This window comes from Erinaceus europaeus, chromosome 2, assembly GCF_950295315.1.
Source record: "Erinaceus europaeus chromosome 2, mEriEur2.1, whole genome shotgun sequence".
NCBI classification, from domain to species: Eukaryota; Metazoa; Chordata; class Mammalia; order Eulipotyphla; family Erinaceidae; genus Erinaceus; species Erinaceus europaeus.
Genome location: NC_080163.1, coordinates 187,869,839 through 187,897,607, shown reverse-complemented (window position 1 = coordinate 187,897,607; position 27,769 = coordinate 187,869,839). Strand labels below are relative to the sequence as shown.

Here is a 27,769-nt window from a genome sequence, read left to right as displayed (position 1 = left end):
ATCTGGGACCTCTGGCGCTTTAGGCATGCAATGGCTTGGCTTTCTTGTGTGGGCATTGTTAGACAATACCATTCTCCTACCGGACTCAGATACCGATTTATACTGGGTCAGGGTTCCTTCCAGTCATGCTCAAAGGAATCTAAGACTCCCCAAATCTTCAGAACCAGCAATTCAGCCCTTGCCTTCTACAACTTCCCCCCCCTCCCAGTATGGGAAAAGACATGACTTCTTGGTATTGTCATAACAAAATATTAATTACACCCTCTCCCCCACCCCTGTTGAATAACAGGTAAATAACAAGGGCCATTTGCCAAAGCAGATCGATCACAGGAGCTGGCCAGCAGTGACTTTTAGCCCATGGCTCCTGGCTGAAGCCCTTGCTTTTGGAAGGCACCTGGAAATCCAGGCTCACATGTGGAGTGGGGCATCAGGTGTCCCCTGGGCCCGGCGGAGGCCTACTGATTCCTGGGTGGGGGCTAAGAGTGCAGGGTGGTTCAGCCTGACCTGGGCCTTGGCAGGCCGCAGGCGACCCCCACCCCCCACGTGGATGTTGACTGTGGTGGCATAGCTGAGCCTCCTGGCTGGGGGCGGAGGGGGCTGGGGCTGGGGAGGGGGCGAGGGGGCACGGGATGTGGGGGCAGAGGAGGGCCAGGGACCCCGGGATGCTGGTGGGGCCTCTCCTCCAGGTCCCTGCCTCCTGGCCAGACTCTGGCTGATGTAAGAAGCTGCTAGGTATCTTGAGAGGGCAGCTGCACTGGGGCCTAAAAGCTGGCGGGTGGGGAGTGGGGGACTCTGAGGGGGAGTCAAGTCTGAACACTCTGACCTGGCGGCTTGAGAGAGCGAGGGGCTCCCTGGTTTGGACAAAACCCTGGGTGCAAATGAGGGGGTGGGGAAGTGGCCCTGAATGTCCAGGGAATCTCTCTGCTCAGGGGGGGCCGTGGAGGCTGTAAGGCTCTTTTGCTCCAACAGAGGAGGGGAGCTTGGGGTCTGGATGTCCGTTCTGCTCTGCTCTTGAAGCAGAGGTATAGCAGGTGGACACCGGCTGTCTGGGACACCTCTCTCCCCGGGTAGAGGGGGGAGGGCTTGGCTGCTGATATCTGTGAGGCACTGCAGTGGCGGAGGCAAAGGTGTGGCAGCTAAGACCTGAAGGTCTGGGAGGGTTTGGGGCAAACACAGTGGCTCACTGGCCAGGATCTGATAGTCTAGCTGTCCTCCTTGTGCAGGTGGTGGTGAAGGTTCCAGGAAGGCAGGTTGCAAGGGCTGCGGGCTAGATGAGGCCTGAGGGTCCGGGCTGTTATTTTGAATGGGCGAGGGGCTGATAGTATGGCTGCAGGAAGTGGGTGAAAAGTTATCATTCACCAATGTGGTGTTGGGGGGACTCTGGCTGTCATGCTCAGCTGCAGGAGCAGTGGCTAAAACCACAACGTTCACAGGCTCCGGCAAAACGGGGGCGGTTGGGACTTGGAGGTCCATGTGGCATCTTTGCTCAGGAAAGGTGGTGGTGGATAGCCCTTCTCTCTCTGTGCGGTTTCTGCATTCAGGCAGAGTCGTCTTAGCCTGAAGCTGGACTTGCATGTGGTCTTCCTCACCAGGCAAAGCTGTGAGAGCCGGCACTGCGGTGTCTGGGGAGCCTTCTAGAATGGGCAAAGGTGTGGCAGCAGCTGGGAACCGGATGTTCTGAGGTCCTCCCTGTTCAGGTGGAGGGATAGCAGCTGGCGTCTGACTGTCCAGACCGTCTTGCTCAGGCACATCAGAGATATTTAAGCCCTGGCCATCCAGGCAGCAGCCTCTCTGCTTAGACAAAGGTGTAGCAGCTTGAACCTGGGCAGCAGGGCTTAGAGGGACAGACTCCTGGGTACAGGTAAGCGGGAGAACCAGCTCGCACACCAGCACGTGTCCAAAGGCAGGCTGGGGCCCTGTGTGCAAACAAAGTAGTTAGGTCCAACGGCCCCCCTGGGGTTGATGGGTTGGGAGATGGGGTTCCACTGCCAACCATGGGCCTAGACCTTACCTGGCTCGGCTTCCTCAGGGGTCAGGCTGGGGACCAGCTGGGGCTGGGCCAAAGCCCGAGGCCGGCGGCGGGGGGCGTTGGCTGAAGCCCGGGTCTCCGCCCGCTGCATCTGCTGGATCCGCTCACTGTATAGGCGGGCTAGCTCTCGCACCCGGGACGCTGCCCTCTCTGAATTGGGGGCTCCTGCCTTCCTGCTCCCACTGCCGCCCCCGCCCAAATCTGAATCTTCTAAGATCAGCAGTGGCTCTGGGAAACCTGGCCGGGCCAGCTGCCCCTGCTCCAGGGCCTGCCAGGCACTGCGGATTTCCGAGCAAGAGCGGAACTCCAGCTCTTCTGGGAAGCCCTGATCATGGGGGGCATCCTGAGGCTGGAAATCTGGGAGCAGTCCCCTTTCTTCATCACCCTCCTGCCCTTCCCGGCTGCCTGACAAGGGCTCGCCTAGTTTCCCAGAACTGCTCCCAGGGAACAGTTCCCTCCTGGTGCCGAGGGCCTCTGCTGCCTCCTTCAGGGGTCCCTGAAGCCAGGGGTCTTGGGGTGGGCTGGGAAGGCTGGGACCATCGGGCACCACACTAGGCACAGCTGGGAGGCAGGGCATCTCAAACACACTGGGAATGTCTGACAAACTGGGGAGGTGAGGGAGCTGGGGAATTTCAGAAAGGCCAGGAATTTCGGAGAGGTTGGGCACATCAGGAATTTTGGTAAGGCAGTGAATGTCGGGAATTTCAGAGGCACCAGAACTTTCCAAGCCTTCGAGGACATGGAGCGGGGAAGGCCCCCGTTCATCCATCTCTAGCTCTTCCTCTTCTTCTTCTTCTGAAGAGTCCCGGCTGGGCAGAGCTGGGTATGTGAGGCTGGCACTGTCCTCTGCTACCTGGGCCTCCCCAGAGAATGTGGAAATGGCGTGGGGGGGCGGCTGTAGGAGCCAAAGATTTCAGGGTAGGTTGGTCCATTGGTCCCCCGCCCCCACCACCCACAGATCTGTGCCTGTTCAAACTGAGAACCCCTAGTAATGAGGAGGTTCTCCCCAGCTCACCCCTGGATCGTGGAGGCCTCTTTGGTTCAGCAGCTCCAGAATTTCTTCAGTGATTGAGGTTCCAGAGGGCTCCAGAGTAGGAGGTCCAGTGTCCTCCAGATCCTCAGTGGGGCTGGAAGCTGGAACTGGTGGCGGAGGCTCCATGGGGGGGTAGAGCTCCCCTTCACTGCCAGCATGCTGTAAAGGCAGAAGATGGAGGGCAGCAGTCTCGGGTCCCAGATCCCCCTCTACACCCATACATGGGAGTTCGGATCCCAGGCCCTTCTTCTCTTAGATGAAGAAATCCAAGGGGTCTGCGGTAGAGCAGAGGGTTAAGCGCACGTGGCGCAATGCACAAGGACCAGCGTTAAGAATCCTGGTTTGAGCCTCCAGCTCCCCACCTGCAGGGGAGTCGTTTCACAAGCGGTAAAACAGGTCTGCAGGTGTCTATCTTTCTCTTCCCCTCTCTCAATTTCTCTGTCCTATCTAACAACAGCAGCAGCAATGACAACAATAATAATGACAACAAAGGGCAACAGAATGGGGAAAATGGCCTGCAGGAGCAGTGAATTCACTGAACCCCAGCAATAACCCTGGAGGCAAAAAAAAAAAGATGAAGGAATCCAATTCCCAGCTCTCTTCTTTCCATTTCTCTCTCTCTCTTTTTTTTTTTAAAGATTTTATTTATTTATTCATGCAGATAGGAGAGAGAGAGAGAGAAAAAAAAAACAGACATCACTCTGGTACATGTGCTGCCGGGACCTCATGCTTGAGAATCCCAATGCTTTTTTTAAAAAAGATTTTTATTTATTTATTAATGAGAAAGATAGGAGGAGAAAGAACCAGGTATCACTCTGGCATATGTGTTGCCAGGGATTGAACTCAGGACCTCATGCTTGAGAGTCTAAAGCCTTATCACTGAGGCACCTCCTGGACCACTTTTCTTTCTTAACTACAGCACTGCTCAGCTCTTGCTTATAGTGGTGCCTTAGAATGAACCTGGGACCTCAGAGCTTCAGGCACAAAAGTCTCTTTGCACAACCATCATGCGATCTCCCCTGCCCCTTCCCATCTCTTTCTTTCTTTTTAATATTTATTTATTCCCTTTTGCTGCCCCTGTTGTTTTATTGTTGTAGTTATTACTTTTGTTGTCACTGTTGGATAGGACAGAGAGAAATGGAGAGAGGAGGGGAAGACAGAGAGAGAGAGAGAAAGATAGACACCTGCAGACCTGTTTCACCGCCTGTGAAGCGACTCCCCTGCAGGTGGGGAGCTGGAGGCTCAAACCCTGGATCCTTATGCTGGTCCTTGTGCTTTGCAGCACATGTGCTTAACCCGCTGCACTACTGCCCGATTCCCATTTCTTATACTGCACCAAGGTTGACCCTCTTGTGGTGGATACCACCGAGCTACCTTCCTGGCCCAGTTTTATGTATATTTGTGAGCACGAGAACCGTATGTTTGATATATATTCATTTATATTCAGTTATTAGCAGAAGAGAGAACCAGAGCATCAGTCTGGGCATGTGATGTCAGGGATCAAATAAAGGATCACATGCTTTTAAGTCCAAAGCTTTTGCCATTGTTCTACCTTTCCAGGCATATACACACACACACACACACACACACACACACACACACACACACACACACACACACACATACAGAAGAGGAGAAGAAAGAAGGGAGAAGGGAGATACCTAAGTATCGCTCCCATTATTGTCCCTTGTGTTTTCACGTGGTCCCAGGGATGGAACCCAGGGCCTAACACATGGAAAGCAGGTACTCTACCTACTGAGCCACCTTCTGCCAAGTCCTCCTCTTACTCAGACCAAGGACTTTAGACCCCAAGCTCCCTCCTCTATCAGACCCTGAAGTCTAAGTCCACAGGGCCTGATCATCAAGCTTGCATCATCCAAGACATCTCTTACCTGAAGTCTAGGCTTGGCTGGAGGTGACGAGGTGAGGAAGAAAAAAGAACGAGGTATCCGAATGAGTATTATTCTTTGAAATTAAGGAGATGACCCTACCATCCCTTCCCATGCACACCAGGCACCCACAGGGATAGACAACAGATAGACAAAGACAGGCACCAAGCTAGGCTAGGGTAGTTATTCACTTACCGTTGTGCGGGAACATGACAAAAGGATCCTTCACTGGCTCTGGGGATGAAAGGATACAGATTTCAGGGATCCTGCTCCTCCCACCCTGAACCCACATATTTATTTATATAATTACTGTCATTACTGGGGTTTCACTGCTCACCACCTACCTTTTATTTTTTAAAAATATTTATTCCCTTTTGTTGCCTATTGTTTTATTGTTGTAGTTATTATTGTTGTTGAACACGTCAACCTTTAAAAAAATTATTATTAGAACAACAAGGGCAACAAAAGGGAATAAATATTTAAATATTAAAAATAATAATTATTAAAAAACTCGGGGGGGAGGCAGGGGTAGATAGTAGATAGTGTAATAGCTATGCAATAAGATTCTCATGCCTATCAGAAAAGAAAACACAAGTAGAACCTGAAATGGAATTGGCGTATCGCACCAAAGTAAAAGACTCTGGGGTGGGTGGGTGGGTGGGGAGAATACAGGTCCATGAAGGATGATAAATGACATAGTGGGGGTTGTATTGTTAAATGGGAAACTGGGGAATGTTATGCATGTACAAACTATTGTATTTACTGTTGAATGTAAAACATTAATTCTCCAATAAAGAAATAAATTAAAAAAAAAAAAGAAATATGGCAATCTGGTAGTGGGAATTGTATGAATTGTACCCTTTTCATCCCACAATCTTGTTCATTATTGAATCACTAATAAAAAAAGAAGTTGAAAAATAAGAAAACACAAAGCAGAACTTGTGCTGGATTTGGTGTATTTCACCAAAGTAAAAGACTCTGGGGTAGGGAGGAAGGTTCAGGTCCTGGAACATGAGGACCTAGAGGGGGTTGAATTGTTATGTGAAAAACAGAGAAATGTTATACATGTACAAACTACTGTATTTTACTGTTGACTGTAAACCATTAAATCTTCCCCCAATAAAAAAAGATGTTTTTTTAATTAAAAAAAAAGAAGATTCTCATGCCTGAGGCTCCAAAGTTCCAGGTTCAATCCCCTGTACCATCATAAGCCAGAGCTGAGTAGTGCTCTGGTAAAAAATAATAAATAAAATAAAATTTAAATTATCTTTATTTATTGGATAGAGACAGCCAGAAATTGAAAGGATGGGAGAGATAAAGAGAGAGAAAGAGAGACGCTTGCAGCACTGCTTCACCACTCACAAAGCTTACCCCCACCTTAGCCCCCTGAAGGTAAGGATCAGGGGCTTGAACCTGGGTTTTTGTGCATTGTAACATGTGCACTCAACCAGGTGTGCCACTACCTGGCCCCTATTTTACTTATTTTAACGAGAGAGATACAGAAAGAAAGAACAGAACACTGCTCAGCTTTGCTTTATGATGGTGCTGGGGAGTCAATCTGGGAGCTTAGAGACTCAGGTACGAAAGTCTTTGTTTTTAAGACAGTTTTCTTTTAAAAAATATTTTATTTGGGGGCCATGTGGTGGTGAACCTAGTTGAGTATACACATCACACTGCACAAGGATGCAGGTTCAAGCCCCCCCGGTCCTTCACTTGCAGGGGGAAAGCTTCATGAGTGGTGAAGCAGGCTGCAGATGTCGAGACCTCTTTCAATCTCTCCTTTCAATTTCTGTCTCTATCCAATAATAAATAAAAAATAAAAATATTGTATTTAGGGAGTTGGGTGGTAGCACAGCAGGTTAAGCGCACCTGGCATCAAGTCAAAGGACCAGCGTACGGATCCCAGTTCGAGGCCCCGGCTCCCCATCTGCAGGGGGAGGGGGTCGCTTCACAATCAGTGAAGCAGGTCTGCAGGTGTCTTTCTCTCCCCCTCTCTGTCTTCCCCTCCTCTCTCCATTTCTCTCTGTCCTATCCAACAACAATGACATCAATAACTATAACAATAAAACAACAAGGGCAACAAAAGGGAAAATAATAAAAAAAATCTTTATTATTTGATAGAGACAGAAACAGACAGGGGAGGAGAGCTAGAGGAGAGAAGACACCTGAAGCCATGTTTCACCGCACCTGAAGCTTTCCCCCTACAAGTGGGCACTGGGGCTTGAACACGGGTCCTTGTGCACTGAAACACATCCACTCAAAAACCTGTGCCACTGACTAGCATTAAAGTCTTTTTTTTTTTTTTTTTTGCCTCCAGGCTGGGGCTGGGGCTGGGGCTCTGTGCCTGCACTACAAATCCACTGCTCCTCGAGGCCATTTTCCCCATTTTGTTTGCTACTATTGTTAATGTTGCCATTGCTGTTGTTGGATAGGATAGAGAGAAATGGAGTGAGGAAGGAAAGACAGATGGGGAGAGAAAGATAGACACCTGCAGACCTGCTTTACCACCTGTGAAGTGACCCCCCTGCAGGTGGGAAGTCGGGGGCTTGAACCGGGATCCTTGAGCCGGTCCTCGAGCTTCACACCATGTCTGTGCGCTTAACCTGCTGCGCTACGGCCCGGCCGGCCCCAGCATTAAAGTCTTATGTATAACCACTATGCTGTCTTCTCTGCCCTAGGCTGAGGTATCTTCCAACCCTGTTTGTCTGTTTAGAGGAAGGAGAGCACACAAGAGACCATAGCACTGAAGTCTCCACCAGTAATAGTGGGAGCCAGGCTTGAACCTGGGTTGTAAACACAGCGAAGCTACACACTATCAAAGTGAGCTATTCTGACTTTAGCCTTATTTATTAAAAAAGAAAGAAAGAAATGAATGTGAAACTTCAAATATGAGTCTGGTGCCCTATCTCCCCAGCCCAGATTTTGTTGTTGCTACTAGGGTAGGGTAGTTATTCCTGCAACTCCTGCCCCCTTCCTTTAGGAATAGGGTGAGGGCGGGGGAGAGATAGCAAAAGATTTTCATGCCTTAGGCACCAGAGGTTCCAGGTTAAATCCCTAGCACTATCATAAACCAAAGTTGAGCAATGCTATGTTAAAAACAAAACAGAACAAATACCTTCACCATTCCTGAGGCTTTTCCTTTGCATGGTGCTCCCAATGTGGTGACTAGGAGCTTGCACATGGGTATTCTACAAGCTGAGTCACCACCCTGCCCTCAGATTATTATTTTTTTTTTTCCATTTCCCTCCTTCCTTCATTTTTTTTTTTTTTTTTTTTTAACTAGAGCACAGATCAGCTCTGGCTTATGGTGGTTCGGGAGACTGAACCTGAGACTTTGGAGCCTCAAGCATGAGAGTCTCTTTGCATAACCATTATGCTATTTATCTAGCCCTGCCCCTCTTCCTTCCTTCCTTTTTTTTTTTAAAGAATTTATTTATTTATTTATTTATTCATGAGAAAGACAAGGGGGAAAGAAAGAGCCAGACATCACTCTGGTACATGTGCTGCTGGGGATCAAACTCCCGGACCTCATGGTTGACAATTCAATGCTTCATGCGCTGCGCCACCTCCCAGACCACCTTCCTTCCTTTCTTTCCCATGGTGGTATAGGGGGATTGAACCTGGGACTTTGAAGCCTCAGGCATAAAAGTCTTTTACGAAACCATTATGTTATCTCCCCTGCCCACCAGATTAACATTTTTATTTTCTTTCATATGAGACTGAGTTTCACATGAAAGAGAAAACACTGCAGTATATGTGATACTGGGGATCAAACTGGAAGCCTCAGGCATCCAAATGTTTTACTCTATCAGTGGAGCAAATTCTCAAGCAACCCTAGTATTTTTTTTTTTGCCTCCAGGGGCTTGGTGCCAGCACTATGAATCCACTGCTCCTGGTGGCCATCTTTTTTCCATTGTTGTTGCTGCTACTGCTGTTGTTGGATAAGACAGAGAGAAATGGAGAGAGGAGACGAAGACAGAGGGGGAAGAGAAAGATAGACACATGCAGACCTGCTTCATCGCTAGTAAAGCAACCCCTCTGCAGCTGGGGAGACAGGGCTCAAACAGGAATTCTTGTGAGGGTCCTTATGCTTTGCACTATGTGTGCTAAACCTGGTGTGCTACCACCTGGCCCCCCACTACCCTAGTATTAAATTTATATATATATATATATATATATATATATATATATATATATATATATATATATATGGAGTCGGGTGGTAGCACAGCGGGTTAAGTGCATGTGGTGCAAAGTGTAAGGACTGGCATAAGGCTCCTCACATGCAGGGGAGTCGCTTCACAGGCGGTGAAGCAGGTCTGCAGGTGTCTGTCTTTCTCTCCACCTCTGTCTTCCCCTCCTCTCTCCATTTCTCTCTGTCCTATCCAACAACGACAACATCAATAACAACAACAACAATAACTACAACAATAAAACAACAAGGGCAACAAAAGGGAATTAAGTAATATTGAAAAAATAAATATATGTGTTTATTTAGAGGGACCAGGTGGGCCATTTAACTGCACGTAGTATTAAGTTCACGGACCTGAGCAAGGTGGCGCCCATTTAACTGCACGTAGTATTAAGTTCACGGACCTGAGCAAGGTGGCGCCCATTTAACTGCACGTAGTATTAAGTACACGGACCTGAGCAAGGTGGCGCCCATTTAACTGCACGTAGTATTAAGTACACGGACCTGAGCAAGGTGGCGCCCATTTAACTGCACGTAGTATTAAGTTCACGGACCTGAGCAAGGACTTGGGTTTGAGTGTTCCACCCCCACCTGCAGAGGGGATGCTTCACAAGTGGAGAAGCAGGTCTGTGGATGTCTGTCTTTCTCTTTGTTTCTTTTTAAAGATTTTATTTATTGACTGATGAGAAACATAGGAGGAAAGAGAGAAAGAACCAGACATCACTCTGGTACATGTGCTGCCAGAGATCGAACTCAAGACCTCATATTGAGAGTCCAGTGCTTTATCCACTGGCCACCTCTCCAGGACCACTCTTTCTCCCTCTCTATCTTCTCTTCCCCTCTCTATTTCTCTCTGTCCTATCGAATAAAAAGTATTTACTTATTATTGGATACAGACAGAGAAATTGAGAGGGGGGGGAGGAGATAGCAAGAAGAGAGAAAAAGAGAAACCTATAGCCCTGCTTCACCACTCATGAAGCTTTCCTCCTGTAAATGGGGACCAGGGACTTGAACCTGCATCCTTGTGCACTTAACCAGGTGTGCCACTGCCTGGCCCCAATATATATAAACTTTATTTATTCTACTTGATAGAACAGAGAAATTGAAAGGGAGAGAGACACTCACTGGGGACTCAAACCCAGGTCCTTGAGTATGGTAATATGTGCAAGTAACCAAGTGTGACACCACCTGACCCCTACCCTAGTATTTTTAGACTTTTTTTTTTTTTTTTTTTAAATAAAATAGAAACACTGTGGCCAGGCAGGGGCGCACCTGGTTGAGTGCACAAGGACCCAGGTTCAAGCCCCTGGTCCCCACCTGCAAGGGGAAAACTTCACGAGTGGTGGAGTAGGGCTACAGCTGTCTGTCTCTCCCTCTTTCCCCCTCCCCCTCCCCCCTTTCAATTTCTGGCTGCCTCTTCCACTAAATAAATAAAGATTAAAAAAATTTAAAACTACAACAAGAGCCAAAAAAGGGAATAAGTAAATAAATATTAAAAAAAATAAAATAAAATAGAAACACTGACAAGACCATAGTATAAGAGGGGTACAGTTCCCACCACCACAAGTCCATATTCCATCCCCTCACCTGATAAGCTTTCCTGTTCTTTAACCCTCTGGGAGTATGGACCCATGTTTGTTTGTTTTTAACCTGAGCACTGTTCAGCTCTGGTTTATCGTGATGCCTGGCATTCAAACTAGGACTTCAGAGCCTCAGGTATGAAAGTCTTTTACTTAACCACGATGCTGGCTCCCTGCCTCACCCACCCTAGTACTTTCAGATGGTAGACACTCACCAGACTGTCTGCGACCACGGCGGCTAGTGGAGAGTCCTGGAGATGGAGCTATGGAAGAGGCAGATCAGAATCCCTTTATGAACCCAGCTCTGGGGTCCCAGCGGGAGAAGTGAGAGGGCACTGGGACACAAGGTTCCATCTCCTTTACCTGTGTTCCTTCGTCCAGGGGTAAAATTTCTAGCATCTCGAGGTCGAGGAGACCCAAGTGGGGGTGTCAGGGGCTCTTGGATGGGCTTACTTTTAGGAGCGCCTGCAAGGAGAGAATTGGGGCTGATCAGCAACTTTATTTGGGATATTTCTACTTTTTCTCTATCCGCCAAACCCATGGTCCCAACTCACAGTGCAGGCTGTTTTCCAGGAGAACTTGTTTGGCCTGAAAAGAGAAGAGGAGGATGAGAGTGGAAGGGACTGAGATTCAAGCATGCTGGCCACAGGCCTGTCATTGGGTGCCATCAGATGCATCAGATAACAAAGAGGCCAATGAGGGCGCTGGATTTGCCACGTGGGCAACGCAGGTGACAGTCCTCAGTACACCATGAGAGAGTACTTACTCTAACACTGGGGGAAGCTTCGGTGCTGTGATATGTGTGTCTGTCTGTCTCTCTCCGTGTGTGTCTCTGTGTGTTTTCCTATCAGAGTACTACTGCTCATCTCGTTTATAGTGGTGCCAGGGATTGAATCGGAGACTTCAGTGTCTTGGGCATGAATCTTCTGCATAACCATGGTATAACGTGGTATAACGTGGTATAGCTCCATTTATTTTTTTTTAACCTCCAGGGTTATCGCTGGGGCTCGGTGCCTGCACTAGGAATCCACTGCTCCTGGAGGCCATTTCCCCCGTTTCTGTTGCCCTTGTAGTTACTGCTGTTGTTGTTGTTGGGTAAGACAGAAAGAAACTGAAAGAGGGGAAGATAGAGAGGAGGAGAGAAAGATACCTGCAGACCCAAGAGGTGGGGAGCCACGGACTCGAACTGGGATCCTCGCACTTCGTGCCAAGTGTGCTTAACCTGCTTCGTCACCACCTGGCCCCTCTCATTCTCTTTTTTGGGGCTCAAGTGACAGCACTACTAATCTACTGTTCCTGGCAGCCATTTTATTCCATGTTATTGGCTAGGATACAGAGAAATTGAGAGAGAAGGGGGATATAGAGAGGGAGAGAGATGGGGCTGGGTGGTGGCGCAACAGGTTAAGCACACATAGTACCAAGTGTGAGGACCCGCTCAAAGATCCCAGATCGAGCTCCCAGCTCCCCACCTGCAGTGGGGTTGCTTCACAAGTAGTGAAGCAGATCTCTGTCTAACCTTCTCTCTCCCTCTCTTCTCAACTTCTCTGTTCTATCCAATGAGATGGACAAAAAAAAAAAAAAAGAGGGAGAGAGACAGAGAGAGACCTGCAGCATTACTTTACCACTTGTGAAGCTCCCCCCCCTCCCCCGGCAGGTGGGGCTCAAACCTGGGTCCTTGCGCACTGTAACGTGTGCTCAACCAGGTGCGCCATCACACAGCCCCCTGCCAATTTCTCTGTATCCACTTAATAGTTACTTCCTTCCAGGGCAAAGCGGTGGCACACTTGGTTAAGCGCACACACTACAATGCACAGGTACTTGGGTTCAAGCTCCTGGTCCCCCCTGTAGGGGGAAGCTTCACAAGTGGTTTAGTAGAGCTGCGATGTCTGTCTCTATCCCTCTCTTTCTCTCTCTCTCCCCTCTCAATATATCCAACAAAATTTAGGGAGTTGGGTGAGTAGTGGAGCAGGTTAAGGGCATGTGGCGCAATGTGCAAGGATGGGCATAAGGATCCCAGTTCGAGTCCCCGGCTCCCCACTTGCAGGAGAGTCATTTCACAAACGGTGAAGCAGGTCTGCAGGTGTCTATCTTTCTCTCCCCCTCTCTGTCTTCCCCTCCTCTCTCCATTTCTCTCTGTCCTATCCAACAACAACGACATCAATAACAATAATACCTACAACAATAAAACAAGGGCAACAAAAGGGAATAAATAAATAAATAAATAAATAAATAAAAAATTACTTCCCCAAAGCAGGGGACTTCAAGCTGGGACCTGAACTCAAGACAGCTTAGCTCTATATTTCACTTTCTGGTTTTGAGACCCTCCCAGACTCCCCCCAGATTCTTTCCATATTATGAGGGTGTGTGTGTCTCAAGCACTTTGGGGGCCCCAAGCTGTGGCAGGAGCTGTACCTTGGCAGGGATGGAGGCAGGATGATTCTCAAAGTAGAGGCGCTGGAGACGGTGAATCCACAGCCTCTTCTCTTCTTGATTCTTGGCCTGCAGACAGGATAGGGTGCAGGGTGGCAGATCCAGGGGCTCATGGAAAGTACTCCCCCACCCCCACCCAGACCCAGCCTGTGCTCACCTGCAGCAGGTGCCTGTGCTTGGGAATGGTCAGATCGGACACCTTGAACCCCAGAGGGTCTCGAGGGCTCTCGCTCACACTCAGGTTGCAGCACTGCATGGGGGACCGGAGAGGAGGGCGGGCCCCTGAGACTCAGTGACTGTGTGAATCGGGGTCCCCCACCTCCTAGAGTGGTGTGCCCCAAGTGGTTAAGCAAAACACTTTCAGGCCCGAGGTACCAAAGGTCTCAGGTTTAGTCCCCAGCACCACCATAAGCCCGAACTGAGCAGTGCTGGGGAGAAGACAAAAGTGTGCTCCACAAATGTTCCCAGAAGATGCTCACCTAACGGGCAAATCCGCCTGGTCCTTTCTTTCCGTGGCCTCCTGCTTCCCACTCCTCAATAAACATCCTTCCACTCAGAAAACATGACTACCATTTAGTTAGTTTTTGCCTCCAGGGTTATCTCTGGGGCGCGGTGCAGGTAACTACAAATCCACAACTCCTGGTGGTCATTTTTTTCCATTTTAATAGGACAGAGAGAAAGTGAGAAAGGGAGAGAAGACAGACAGATAGATAGACAGGTAGAGAAAAAGACACCTGCAGGCCTGCTTCACTGAATATGAAGCATCCTCGCTGCAGGTGGGGAGCCAGGGGCTTGAGCCTGGATCCTTGAGCTTAGTACTATGTGTGCTTAAGCAGGTGGGCCACTGGCCCCCTTATTTACTTGATTTTTGCTAGGATTTCATGCCTGTTTAATTCTTTTTTTTTTTTTTTCACCAGAGCACTGCTCAGCTCTGGCTTATGGTGGCTCAGGGACTGAACCTGGGACTTTGGAGCCTCAGGCATGAGAGTCTGTTTGCATAACCATTATGCTATCTCCCCTGCCCCAATTCTTTTTTTCTTAATTTAACTTATTCATGTATTGGATAGAGACTGGGAGAAATGGAGCTGAAAGGAGAAGACAGGGAGAGAGGTACCTGCAGCCCTGCTTCACCACTTGTGAAGTCGTCCCTTTGCAGGTGGGGGCCAGGGGCTTGAACCAGGATGCTTGTGTAAGGTAACATGTTTGTTCCACCCAGTCCCCATGCCCGTATAATTCTAAAGCTCCAAGTGGGAGCATGTTGCTCTCGCTCTCTCTCTCTTTTAATACTTTATTTATTTTTCCTTTAGTTGCTCGTTTTTTTATTGTTGTTGTAGTTATTATTGTTGTTACTGATGTCATTGTTGTTGGATAGGACAGAGAGAAATGGAGAGAGGAGGGGAAGACAGAGAGGGGGAGAGAAAGACAGACACCTGCAGACACTTGCTTCACCAGTTGTGAAGTGACTTCCCTGCAGGTGGGGAGCCGGGGGCTCAAACCAGGATCCTTACGGCAGTCCTTGCACTTTGCACCACCTATGCTTAACCCGCTGAGCTTCCACCCAACTCCCTCTCTCTTTTTAATCTAATATATATATTTTTTGCCTCCAGGGTGATCACTGGGGCTCGGTGCCTGCACTGATATCCACTGCTCCTGGAAGACACTTTTCCCATTTTGTTGCTCTTGTTGTGGTTGTTAATTGTTATTGTTGTTATAGCTGTTCTTGTTGGATAGGACAGAGAGAACTGGAAAGAGGAGGGAAGACAGAGAGAGGGAGAGAAAGATAGACACCTGCAGACCTGCTTCACCGCTTGTACCTGCAGGTAGAAGACTGGGGGCTCTAACTGGGATCCTTATGCTGGTCCTTGCGCTTCACGCCATGTGTGCTTAACCTGATGCTCAACCGCCCAGCCCCTGTGCTCTCTCTTTTTTTAAGGTAGATGGTGAGAGGGTTGGGGACATGGCCTAGTGGTGCTGCAAAAAAAGATTCTCATGCCTGAGGCTCCAAGGTCCCAGGTTCAATCCCCAGCAGTACCACAGAGCTGAGCAGGGCTCTGGTGTCTAATTCTCCTTCTCATTAACATGAAACATATTTCAAAAAATACAACTGGAGAAAACAATTCCACAGGTAGAACCTTGGGCTTATATGCATCACAGAGCATGCTCTGGCTTCTCTCTCTCCTTGTCTGTCTCATGTGAAACTCTCATGTAATCAATACAGTTTTTTTTTATTATCTTTATTTATTGGATAGAAACAGCCAGAAATTGAGAGGGAAGGAGATAGAGCGACACCTGTAGTCCTGCTTCACCACTCGCAAAACTTTCTGCCTGCAGGTGGAGGCCAGGGGCTCGAACCCAGGTCCTTTTGCACTGTGACATTTCACTCAACGAGGTGTACCACCACCTGGCCTCGATAAAATTAATCTTAAATAAATAGAAATGATGAAGGGTGAGACAAAGAGGGAGAGACAGAGAAAGGAGAGATACCTTGGTACCACTCCACTGCTTGTGACGGCTTCCATTTCCAAGGGTCTTACCATGAGAGGAATAGGGAGCTTGAACCGGGAGCTTCACACATGGAAAATGTGTGCTCTACACTTGGTGAGCTGTCTCCCAGCCCAGAAAACTAGCTGCTTTTAAGCTGGGTTGTACTTCCTCGCAGACTCTACCCAGAAACATATCCACTTTATAGACAGGGACACACATACAAAAGTAAGAGATTATTTTGAGGAGCCTGGGCCCCAAATATGTTGAGATATTACTATCACCAGGCCACTTTTTTTTTTCTTTCTTCATTCAGACACAGAAAGAGGGAGCGACATCACAGCACCAGAGATTCTCCTGGTACCACAGCATTTCTGTCGTGGTGTGGGGAGGGGGGGGCTCAGCCCTGCGCATGGCCAGGTGTGTGCCGAAGGCCGTGAGTCATTTCTCCTGGCCCAGGCCTAGGTATATAAAATCTCCCTTTGTGGGTAACTTTCTTTCTTTTTTTATTTATTTTCCCTTTTGTTGCCTTTTTGTTCTTCATTGTTGTTGTAGTTATTATTGCCGTCGTTTAGATAGGACAGAGAAAAATGGAGAGAGGAGAGGAAGACAGAGAGGGGGAGAGAAAGATAGACACTTGCAGACCTGCTTCACCGTCTGTGAAGTGACTCCCCTGCAGGTGGGGAGCCGGGGGGCTCCAACCAGGGCCCTTACTCCAGTCCTTGAGCTTTGCACCACCTGCGCTTAACCCGCTGCTCTACTGCCCAACTCCCTGTGGGTAACTTTCCAGCCCCGACCCCGTCCTCCAACTCACGAAGATGTGGCCCTTGTAGGTGTATTCCGGACCCCTGCGCTTGGCCACGAGCAGCATCCGTGAGAACAGAAAGAGAAGTCGCTCACCCCCTCGAAGTCGGGGGCCACCCCCTCCACCACCTCGGAAGGCACCTTCCAGCACCAGCTCCCCAAAAGCACTGAGCTCCGGTCCAGTCCAACCGCTTAGCCGACGCTGCACCTCCTGCGGGGACCCCACCAAGTTCACCAGCACAGAGATATGAGGGTGGGGGTTTAGCAAACTCAGCCCTGCTTTAGCCTGTCCCAGCCCACCCTCCATGGCTGCTTCTAAAGCTTCTGCCCCCTTACTCCCTCCAAAAAAAGATCCTTATGGGTGGGGGAGACAGTATAACTGTGATGCAAAAAGATTCTCATGACAGAGGCTCCAAAATCCCAGGTTCAAGCCCCTGTACCATCATAAGCCAAAGCTGAGCAGTGCTCTGATGTTAAAAAAAAAAAAAAAAAAGAGGGGGTGTCAGGTGGTGGTACACCTAGTAAAATGTATACATTACAGTGCACAAGGCACAAGGACCCAGGTTCAAGCCCTCAGTTCCCACCTGCAGGAGGGAAGCTTCATGAATGGTCAAACAGTGCTGCGGGTATCTCTATCTCTCCCTTTCCTCTCAGTATCTCTTTGGCTTGATAATAAGTTAAGAAAAATACTGGGGCCAGGCAATGGTGAACCTGGTTAAGTGCACACATATTAGTGCACAAGGACCCAGGTTCAAGGCCCTGTCCTCACCTGCGAGGGGAAAGCTTCACAAGTGGTGAAGCAGGGCTGCAGGTGTGTCTCTGTCTCTCTCCCTCACCCCTCTCAATTTCTGTCTCTATTCAATAATAAAAATATATGTATTTAAAAAAAAAAAAAACCACTTCGCTAAAAATATGATAATAAATATAAAATCCTCACGCCCACTTCCACCACCCAGCTGCCCAGGCCCACCTGGAGGCGGGCTGCGTGCTCCTGCTTGCGCTTCATGTCGTTGATGTACCAGGCGACTGCCGTCATAGACACAATAGCTTCCTCCACCGTCTCTCGGCCCCCCGTGTCCGGGCCCTCTGTCCAGTGTTTGCCTAACTCCTGCCGAGTACCCGTGGGGCAGAGAGCAGAGGAGGAGAAAAGTACTAAGGACAGGAAACAGAGGGGGGCTGTGAGCTGGCACACCCGGTGCAGCACACACATTACAGTGTTCAGGGATCAGGGTTTGAATCTGCAAGGGGGATGCTTCATGAGCAGTGAAGCATGTCTGTAGGTATTTTTATGGTGGTGCGGGGGACTGAACCCGAGACTTTGGAGCCTCGGCCACGGAGAGTCTCTTTGCAAAACCATTATGACATCTACCTCTACCCAGTGTCTTTTTCTCTTCCCATCCTCTCCTCCACTTTTGATTTCTATTTGTCCTAGCAAATAAAATAAATAAAAAGGAAAAGGAGCGGTGGATTTGTAGTGCTGGCAACTGAGCTTCCATGATATGCTGGTGGCAATTAAAAGAAAAAAAAAGAGGGAGTCAGGTGGTAGGGCAGTGGGTTAAGCACAAGTGGTATAAGGATCTCGGTTTGAGCCCTGGCTCCCCAACTGTAGGATATATATATTTACACTCTATGTCTTTCATTAAAGTTTTTTTTTTTTTCCTCCCTCCAGGGTTATTGCTGGGCTCGGTGCCTGCACCATGAATCCACAGCTCCTGGAGGCCCTTTTTTTCCCCTTTTGTTGCCCTTGCTGTTGTAGCCTCGCTCGTTGTTGGATAGGACAGAGAGAAATGGAGAGAGGAGGGGAAGACAGAGAGGAGGAGAGAAAGACAGACACCTGCAGACCTGCTTCACCGCCTGTGAAGCGACTCCCCTGCAGGTGGGTTGCCGGGGGCTGGAACCAGGATCCTTACGCCGGTCCCTGCACTTTGCGCCACATGCACTGCGCCACCGCCCGACCCCCTCATTAAAGTTTTTAAGAAAAGCCATAGAGCCTCAAGTTCTGATCTACAAAATAAATAAATAAATAAATAAATCTTTGGGCTAGCAAGATTGCTCACTTGGAATAGTCTACTTGCTTTGCCATGTGTACAGCCCAGGTTTGAGCCCAGCCTCCACCACACCGAAGGAATCTCCAGTGCTGTAATCTCTTTCATTCACTCTCTACCTGCCTCTGCATCTGAAGAAGTCAGGCTGGAGTTGTATGGCCCCAGTGTTCATCAAAGGAATCAAGCAAGACAGAGAGTGCATCAGTTGTTCCCTCCACACACCCCTAACTTGACACAATATGGTTGGCAGCCAGGGGATGCCTTCCCAGGCTCCCAGGGGCCCCACGCACCTGCAGCAACAGATGGTACTTGAGGATGCGCTGAACAGGTTTCAGCAGGAAGCTCTGCAGAGGCAGTGAGTGCTGGAGCTCAGTTTGGCGCTTCTGGAGCCACAGGGCTGTGGGTGGAGTCAGTGACAGCTCCCGGAGCAGGGCCAGGGAGCTAGGGGACACAGCACAGGTCAGGGGGGCTGGCAGCAGGGGGAAGGGGGGAGGGCTGGGCCGGCGCATGGAGTGGCCAGGGGGTTAGGGGCAGGTCAGGGGCCGGACAAGGAGAGGTCAGTTACTGTCAAGGTCTGGCAGGGGTTGGAGCTGGATGGGTTGAGGTGGAGGGAGGTTGCCTGGCACATCAGGTTGTGGGCGGGCACTGCCTGGGGCCTGGCAGGGGCTCCGCACCCCTCACCTCGGGTAGTTCATGCAGTACAGCGTGTAGATGTCAAAATCCTCACTCTGCAGGTGACACGGGAGTCAGGGAGACCTCAGGTCCCTGCTCCCCAAGACCCACTTCCAGCCAAGCCTGGGCATGTACCCCTTGCCCAGACCCCATCCTCCTCACCCTCTGCACGAAGCACTCGGCGATGCCCCCGGCGCTGCTGCTGCCCTCCAGGTCCTCCAGGAGCTCACTGTCAGGAGAGGGCAAAGGTGAGGGTGCATCACCAGGCAGCTGAGCCCACAGTCCTCAGGGGCTGACAGCCTGGCAGTTACTGGAAACTAACACTCCCCAGGGGCCTTTGCAGTCTGCTCAGACTTCGTCTCTGGCCAACCACTGGCTCTCCACAAATCCCGTGCTGAAATCTAGTCTCAGGGCCAGGTGATGATGCACCTGGTAGAGTGCACATGCTCAAATTCACAAGGAACCAGGTTCAAGCCCCTGGTCCCCACCTGCAGGCAGGAAGTTTCACAAGTGGTAACGCAGTGCTGCAGGTCTCTCTTTCATCCTCCTCTCTTGACTTCTCTGGTCAATAAATAAATATTAAAAAAGAGAAAGAAATCTAGTCTCAGTTGGTGGGAGTCTGGGGTTCATACATTTTTTTGGATTTGTTTAATTATCTTTATTTATTGGATAGACAGCCAGAAATTGAGAGGGTAGGTGGAGACAGAGGACACAGAGACACCTGCAGCCCTGCTTCACCACTCACAAAGCTCCCCATAGTGGGGGCCAGGTGTTTGAACCTGGGTCCTTGTGCACTGTAATGTGTGTGCTCAACCAGTTGTGCCACCACCTGGACAATGGAGTTTGTTTTTTAACATTAATGTTTTACTTATTTTTTTAAATATTCATTTATTTATTCCTTTTTGTTTTATTGTTGTTATTGGATAGGACAGAGAGAAATGGAGAGAGGAGGAGAAGATAGAGAGATGGGGAGAGAAAGACACCTGCAGACTTGCTTCACCTGTGGAGCCTGTGAAGCGATCCCCCTGCAGGTGGGGAGCCGGGGGCTCGAACCAGGATCCTTATGCCAGCCCTTGCGCTTTGCGCCACGCGCGCTTAACCCGCTGTGCTACCGCCTGACTCCCTTTTTGCTTATTTTTTTTAAATGTTTTTTTTTTTTTGTAATTTTATTTATTTATCTTCCCTTTTGTTGCCCTTGTTGTCTTTTTATTGTTGTTGTCGTCGTTGTTGGACAGGACAGAGAGAAATGGAGAGAGGAGGGGAAGACAGAGAGGAAGAGAGAAAGATAGACACCTGCAGACCTGCTTCACCACCTGTGAAGCGACTCCCCTGCAGGTGGGGAGCTGGGGGCTCGAACCACGATCCTTATGCCGGTCCTTGCGCTTAGCACCACCTGCGCTTAACCCACTGCGCTACATCCGACTCCCCCGTTTTGCTTATTTTTTTACAAAAGCACTGTTCAGCTCTGGCTTACGGTGGTGCAGGGGCTTGAGCCTGGGACTTTTAGAGCTTCAGGCAAGAGAGTCTGTTTGCATAACTGCTATGCTATCTACTCTCCGCCCTAATATTTTATTTATTTATTGGATAGAGACAGAAATCAACAGAAGGGCTGGGGAGACAGCATAATGGTTATGCAAAAGCCTTTCAAGCCTGAGGCTCTGAGGTCCCAGGTTCAATCCCCAGCCCTACCATAAGCCGGAATTGAGCAGTGTTCTGGTGTCTCTGTCTCTGTCTGTATCTTTCCCTCTTTATCTACTCTTTCTCATTACAATAAACGAAATAAAATATTAAAAATAAATAAATTTTAAAAAAGAATAAAAAAAAAAGAAGAAATCAACAGAAAAGGGGAAGCTAGAGAGGGAGAAAGACAGACACTTGCAGCTCTGCTTTACCTCTTATGAACTTTCCCCCTGTAGGTGGGGGCTAGGGGCTTGAATCTGGGTCCTTGTGCACTGTAACATGTTCATTCAACCAGGTGTACCACCAGATGGCCCCCTCTGGGGTTCTTCTTAAATATACTTCAGATACCCTCAGAGGTGTTGGGGTCTTTGAACCTCGCAAGGGTGTACTAGTCATCCTTGGTTGTCTGCAACATGGCCTCTCCCAGGACAAGGTGACTAGACACACAAATGCTCAATCAATGCCAAGGTCCTCGGGTTCTATGATCCTGACCTGCTGACTTTCACAGTGGAACTTGACCCTTGGATTCCTCAACCTCCAAGACTCCACCCTGGTGCCTGGAACCTGTCTTTGTTCTTTTAGTTCCTTTTTTTTTTAAAGATTTGATGTATTTGTTCATTAAGGAGAAACATAGGAGAAAGAGCCAGACATCACTCTGGTACACGTGCTTCTGGGGATTGAACTCAGAACCTCATGCTTGAGAGTCTGCTGCTTTATCTATTGCGCCACCTCCCGGACCACCTTTTACTTCCTTTTTATATTTAGTTGTTTATTTTTGCTTCCAGGGTTATTGCTGGGGGCTCCCTGCCTGCACTACTAATCCACTGCTCCTGGTCACTATTTTTCCCCACTTTGGTTGCCTTTATTGTTGTTGTTATTGTTATCACTGTTGTTGGATAGGATAGAGAGAAACTGAGAGAGGAGAAGACAGAGAGGGGGAGAGAAAGACAGACACCTGCAGACCTCTTCACCGCCTGTGAAGTGATCCTCCTGCAGGTAGGGAGCCGGGGGCTCGAACAGGGATCCTTGTGCTAGTCCTTACACTTTGTTTGCACCATGTGCACTTAACCTGCTACACTAACACTACCGCCCGGCTCCTCTTTTTTTATTTTTAAAAAGTTATCTTTGGGGGTCAGGCAGAAGCACAGCACAAACCACAAGGACCAGTTCAAGGGCTTGAGCCCCTGGCCCTCCACCTGCAGGGGGATCGCTTTGTAAGCGGTGAAGCACGTCTGCATTGTCTTTCTTTCTCTCCCACTTTCTATCTTCCCCTTCTCTCTCGATTTCTCTGTCCTATCCAACAACAGCAATGACAACAATAACAGTAACAACAAGGGCAACAAAAGTGGGAAAAATGGCCTCCAGGAGCAGTGGCTTCGTAGTGCAGGCATCGAGTCCCAGCAATAATTCTGTAGGCCAAAAAAAAAGAGTTGTCTTTATTTATTGGATAAAGACAGCCAGAAATCCAGAGGGAAGGTGGAGATAGAGGGAGACACACAGAGACATACCCGCAGCCCTGATTCACCACTTGCAAAACTTTCCCCTTGCAGGTGGGGGTCAGAGTCTCAAACCTGGGTCCTTGCGCATAGTAACATGTATGCTCAACCAGGTGGGCCACTACCCGGACCTTTTCTTTTCTTTTTAAAGATTTATTTTATTTGATAAGACAGAGAAACACTGAGAGGGAGAGACAGAGAGGGAGAGAGAAAGAGACTTACAGCACTGCTTCAATACTTATGAAGCCTTTTTCCTGCAGGTGGGTGCTAGGGAGTTGAAGCCTGGTCCTTGTGCATGGTAAAGTGGGCACTCAACCAGGGGCACCACTGCCTGCTCTCTGGACTCCCTGTCCCTGTCTTTGGACTTTCACAATCCCCACCCTTCACATACTAGCCCGGACAGAGCACCATGTGCTCCCAAGGTGTGGCTATGACACAGCCTATCTCCCTGCCCCCACCAGCCAGTGCCCCTTCTGCCCATCCATCCACCTGGACGTGACCTGCTAAACTTGCCCCTGACCTGCTGAACTCGTAGATGTCCTCAACGTTGGCGAACAACGTGCCCATCTGCTCCACGCTCAGCCCCAGGGTCCTATCATTCAGCAGTGGGCCCAGGTAGTCCTGTGGGCAGTGGGGTGGTGACTAGCTTTGGGGGGAAGCACAGGAAGGCTGGCGTGGGTGCCCCCAGGACTTGGGTGTCCCCGCCTCACCTCTACGATGCTGCGGAGGTCCCGAACATAGGCCCTTTCTGTCTCCACGATCTCACGGGCCACTCGCTCCAGCCTTGAAGGTTTTGCCGAGGACCCCTGGGTCTCCATGGGTGAGAGGTGCAGGCGAATAGGGGGCCCTGGGAGAGGCTCCGGCCTGGAGGCTGAGCAAGCTGGGGTGGGCCCTGGGGCTGGGTCCCCCTCAGAGCCAACTGTACTCAGAGACGTAGAGCTCCCTGAACCTCGGGGGGAGGCCATGGTAGGAGCTGCAAGGACTACTGCAGGTACAGAGCAGGAGGTCAGGGGGTCTCTCCCAACTGAGCGCCTTCAGCACCCCCACACTCACCCACACCTGGCCAACATCTTTCCCACTGGCTCCCCTCTCTCCTCACTGTGCTGTGTTGGTCCAGTTCTGTCCTCTCCCATCAGGGTCTTCTCTGGGCTTCGGGCCTCTAATTCACCTCCATGTGTCAGCCTGGGAGATCTTTGTTAATTGGCCCTCCTGAGTATAACCTTTCACATTCTCAAGGTAAAGTCCAAGCGCCTTAGAGCCACAAGGCCCTGTGCAATGTGGCCACCACAGACCTCTCCAGTCAGCTCCACCACCACACCACTTCTTATAAGTCAGTCTCACCCGCTTTCTTTCAGTTACTTAAATAGGCAACTTCCTGTCACTTCTCCAGTCTTTGCACATATGATTCTCTCAGGGCTGTAGATTCTTACTCGCCTTCCCCACCCCCCAACTCTCCCAGTGTTTTAATTCTCAATTTCTAGGTCTCCTCCAGGAAGGCTCCCTTGACTTCCCAGATAGGATTCTCACAGCCCTCTGGGGTTTCCCGGACCCTGCTCTGACCACTCTGCCCTGGGCTTCCCCGGCCTGGGGTTCCCCATAGGGACTGTCACTGTCGGGGGATGGGGGGGGCTGAGGGGCCACCTTCCTCACAGACCGAGAGCGCTGGGCGCAAGGGCTGAGGCTGTCTGGGTCCCCTGTCACCCCCTCTCCCCCTCGCGGTTGTGTCCAGCAGACCCCGCCCCTCCCTTTGCAGGCTCACCTGTCCGAGTCTCACAGGCGGCTGCTGCACAGTCAAACACTTCACCTCGGCGGCCACGTCCAAGGCTGGGGCTGGGTCTGAACAGGCTCAGCCCGCGGGCTCCCTCGGGCATGGCTGGGTGGCTAAGCTGCGCTCTGGAGAAACACCCCCCCCTCCGTATCAGGACCCCCCTACACTCCCCCTGGCTGGAGTCTATAATAAGTATGTGTGGGGGCGTCCTGAACTCTAAGGAGTGGGGAGTCTAAACCCCGAGGAGCAGAGTGTGTGGGGGGGTCTGTATCCTAAGAAACAAAGTGGGGGTCTGAACCCTAACAAGTAGATGGGGGGCCTGGGAGTGACTGACGGGAGAGACAGAAGCCAAGCGAGAGCAGGGGTGGTGGGGTGGGGAGGAAAGGATGGAAAGGTGGAGACAAAGGGGAGGGAGAGATGCCGAGGGGGTCTCGTGGAAGCTAAGCGACAAGTCCGGTCCGCCCGGCGGGGCTCGGGGATCCTGGGAACTCGGGCGGCCGCAGGGCGAGGGGCAGGGCCGGGAAAGGCTGTGGGCGGGCGGGAGGCCGCGGGGTCCCCGGGGAGGGCGGAGGAGGCCGGGGGACCGGATGCCAGGGTCCCACACACGGCTCCCACCCCCGCCCAGAGCTAGAGTTGGGGCGCCGGCTCAGAGCTCTCAGTCCCTCCCCTCCTGCTGGCGCGCCCCCTCCCCACGCTGCCGGCTCCGGGTCCCAGACGCGGCAGCCACCCCGCCCCCCGCCGGCCCCCAGACTCCCGCCGGCGCCTCCGCTGGCCCCCCGCCGGCACGCCCCCTCATTGTTCGGCGGCGCCGCCCCCTCCCCCAGCCCTTCGGGGGGCCCCTCCCCGGCTTTCCTCCTCACCTCCCAGGGAGTCTGCAACCCGGGACCCGGGCCGCCCGCTTCCCACTCCCCGGGGGAGGCGCAAGGCCGGGGCTCTCGGGTCTCTGCAAGTCAGAAGCGTGCACTTGGCTCCGCCCGGGACCCTGAATCCCGGGTCTCTGAAACAACTGGGGGAGGCGGTCCGAAAGCCTCGGTCCTTCCTCTCAGTGGGAGATGCGCCCCTCTCGGGATCTCAGATGGGAGCGCTGGAGACTCAAATTCCTGAGTCTCCTGGAAAGGGCTTGCGGTGGGGGAGGGCTCGCATCCCCGGGTCCCCTCAACTCTAGGTGCAGCGGTTCAGTGACCTTAAGGAGGGAGCGCAGGGGGTCCCCCAGTCCCGGGGTCCACCTTGAGGCGGTGGGTGCTGCAGACGGCAGGTCGAGGCACTAGGGATCCGTTTCGCAAGTTCCCCCAAACCTAGGGGCCTCGGAATCGAATTTCGGGGGACCCTGGAAAAGCATCCTGAATTCTCCAAAGCCAGGCGGGGATAGGAGGCTTGGCCTTCAGGGTCGCGCGGGGCTGACTCCTGGGGACACCCGGTTGCTCCAAGAGGGGGCGCTGGCACCCGAACGGCGGGGGTCCTCCAGGCGGGACCCCGGGGTCGCTCGGGACGCGGTGCAGGGATTCGGGGTGCCGGAGTCTGCGATCCTAGTCCCCTCAGTCACGGGGATGGGCAGCTAGGGGCTCCAGGCGGCGCCACATCGGTGGAGGGACAGTCCGGCCCCAGCTGTGGGGTGGGGGGCGGCTGGTTGGGGCCTCCCCTCCCCCCTAGCCGACCCGGTTCATATCCTGTTCCCGCCCGCCAGGGGGGAGGGCCCGCCTTCCGGCCGGCCCGCAAGTAAAGGGTTAAGGGTCCTCCTCCGGCCCCCATCTTATGAATATTCATGAAGGCGAGTCCCAGGCAAGCGACACCCCCGCATTCCAAATGCCTCTCGAACTTTTCCCTTTGCTAGAGCGTCGGAAGCGTGAGAATACGGAACCGGCGGTGCACACTCTCCTATTGGCTAAACGGGAGAACTCTATTTGCATATACAACACAATGTGTGGCTGACGGAAGAAGTCACGTGGTCACACACAGCTAAAGGGTGCTGTGGGGAGAAAGTGTGGCCGGAGCTCCAGTGGCGCAATCGGTTAGCGCGCGGTACTTATATGGCAGTGCAGGCGGAGCGATGCCGAGGTTGTGAGTTCGATCCTCACCTGGAGCATTTTTAGCTCTTTCCTTTTTTTTTTTTTTTGACTTTGCGACTTTTAAGTCAACTTAAAAACTCACATCACTGAAAGGAGTGAGAATTCGGAATTTTTGGGCTAGTAGAAGATTCCCGTGGTTGACGAAGGTGGCTTGCGAAGAGTTCTGTATGGGAGTGGTGCTGTTTCATTTTGACCGCCAGAGGGTAGTATCACCTCTTAGATGCCTGGACATTTTAAATGGGTCTGCAAATCTTGGTGTGAGACTTCTGTAAATGTGCCAGGTTGTTATATGGTACTGCCTTATTTATTTATTTATTTATTTATATTACCAGAGCACTGTTCAGCTCTGGCTTATGGTGGTGCAGGGGCTTGAGGCATGAGAACCTGTTTGCATAACCATATAGGTACTGCCTCTTTGTATATCTTTCTCAGTCTTAGAGCTCTCCTCCCCCTGCCCTCAGTTTTATTGAGATACAATTGCTATATAGCTTTATATTGGTCCAAAGTGCACAACAGAATGATTTGATATACGAATATGTCGAGAGATGGTTACACAGTAACATCAATGTTGTCACAGTTACCTTATTTAAATTTTTCCAGGAGGGTGGTTGCAGGGGTTAGGTGCTTACACAACTCCAACAACGTTTCCCAGTGGCTGTTTTGTCTTATTTTTTGATAGAAGATAAGAAAAGACACCTGCACACCTGCAATACTGCTGTAGGTAGAAACCAAGGACCCCCTCTTGGTATCATGTGCACTCATATAAGGTGTGCCACCGCTTGGTCCCACTTTTTTTCTTTGTTTTTGGGTTTCTTTTATTTTTTTTTTTAATATTTATTTTCTCTTTTGTTACCCTTGTTTTTTTTTACTGTTGTTGTAGTTATTATTGTTGATGATGTTGTCGTTGTTGGATAGGACAGAGAGAAATGGAGAGAAGAGGACAAGACAGAGAGGGGGAGAGACAGATAGACACCTGCAGACCTGCTTCACTGCCTGTGAAGGGACTTCCCTGCAGGTGGGGAGCCGGGGGCTCGAAGAAAAAGAGGGATCCTTAAGCCCTTGGCACCACCTGCTCTTAACCCACTGAGCTACTGCCTGACTCCCCTCTTTTTTTTCTTTTAAAGAATTTATTTATTCATGAGAAAGGAGAGAAAGAACCAGACATCACTCTGGTACATGTGCTGCTGGGGATTGAACTCAAGACCTCATGGTTGAGAATCCAATGCTTTATCCACTGCACCACCTCCTGGACCACCAACTTGTCTTTTCAACAAATACCTGCTATCCTACATGTGACTAGTTTCTGTTTAGACATGATACAACAGCAAACAAGACAACGTCTCTTTCTGACCCTAAAGATCTGACCAGTAGTAGAAAGGATGACTATAAACATAGGAACTAAATACATTTTATGTTAGGTAGACAAAGTTATATGTTAAGTAAACAAAAAGTAATTTAGGTAACATGGGGGATTGGAGGTGGGGTGTGGGTTGCCTAACAGTAGCTAAGAAGTAGCTAAGACCATCTCACTGAGGAGACATCTGAACAGAGATCTGAAGGAAAGGAATAAGGGGGGGGGCAGGAGGGCTGACAGGGAGGGGGCA

The 27,769-nt window shown here is 50.5% G+C and overlaps 1 protein-coding gene, 1 long non-coding RNA gene and 1 other non-coding gene across 9 annotated transcripts; 2 read left to right on the top strand and 1 right to left on the bottom strand.

Annotated features, from left to right (window-relative positions):
- Window positions 1–233: 233 nt before the first annotated feature.
- PLEKHG2 (pleckstrin homology and RhoGEF domain containing G2) lies at window positions 234–25,849 on the bottom strand. 7 transcript variants are annotated; one of them, XM_060185915.1, is made up of 19 exons: window positions 25,283–25,849; window positions 24,091–24,224; window positions 23,042–23,316; window positions 22,852–22,952; window positions 19,318–19,384; window positions 19,165–19,211; window positions 18,774–18,924; window positions 17,409–17,546; window positions 16,449–16,649; window positions 13,311–13,403; window positions 13,136–13,222; window positions 11,278–11,311; window positions 11,087–11,188; window positions 10,939–10,986; window positions 5,147–5,185; window positions 4,955–4,971; window positions 3,045–3,221; window positions 2,012–2,924; window positions 234–1,916 (listed from the first exon to the last, which is right to left on the bottom strand). In XM_060185915.1, the coding sequence occupies exons 2-19, from the start codon at window positions 24,200–24,202 to the stop codon at window positions 409–411; spliced, it is 4,110 nt and encodes a 1,369-aa protein (XP_060041898.1). In that variant the 5' UTR covers window positions 24,203–24,224; window positions 25,283–25,849; the 3' UTR covers window positions 234–408. The 7 variants fall into 7 exon arrangements, with proteins under 7 accessions (XP_060041898.1, XP_060041896.1, XP_060041895.1 ...); XM_060185913.1 differs by having other exon boundaries at window positions 25,326–25,848; XM_060185912.1 differs by lacking the exon at window positions 25,283–25,849 and adding an exon at window positions 24,960–25,236.
- LOC132536815 (uncharacterized) lies at window positions 5,417–6,086 on the top strand. Its single transcript, XR_009548353.1, has 2 exons — window positions 5,417–5,904; window positions 5,953–6,086. It is a non-coding gene; the product is annotated as an uncharacterized LOC132536815 (long non-coding RNA).
- Window positions 25,850–26,089: 240 nt separating the features above from the next.
- TRNAI-UAU (transfer RNA isoleucine (anticodon UAU)) lies at window positions 26,090–26,182 on the top strand. The gene is given in 2 exon segments: window positions 26,090–26,127; window positions 26,147–26,182. It is a non-coding gene; the product is annotated as a tRNA-Ile (tRNA).
- The last annotated feature ends 1,587 nt before the right edge of the window (window positions 26,183–27,769 follow it).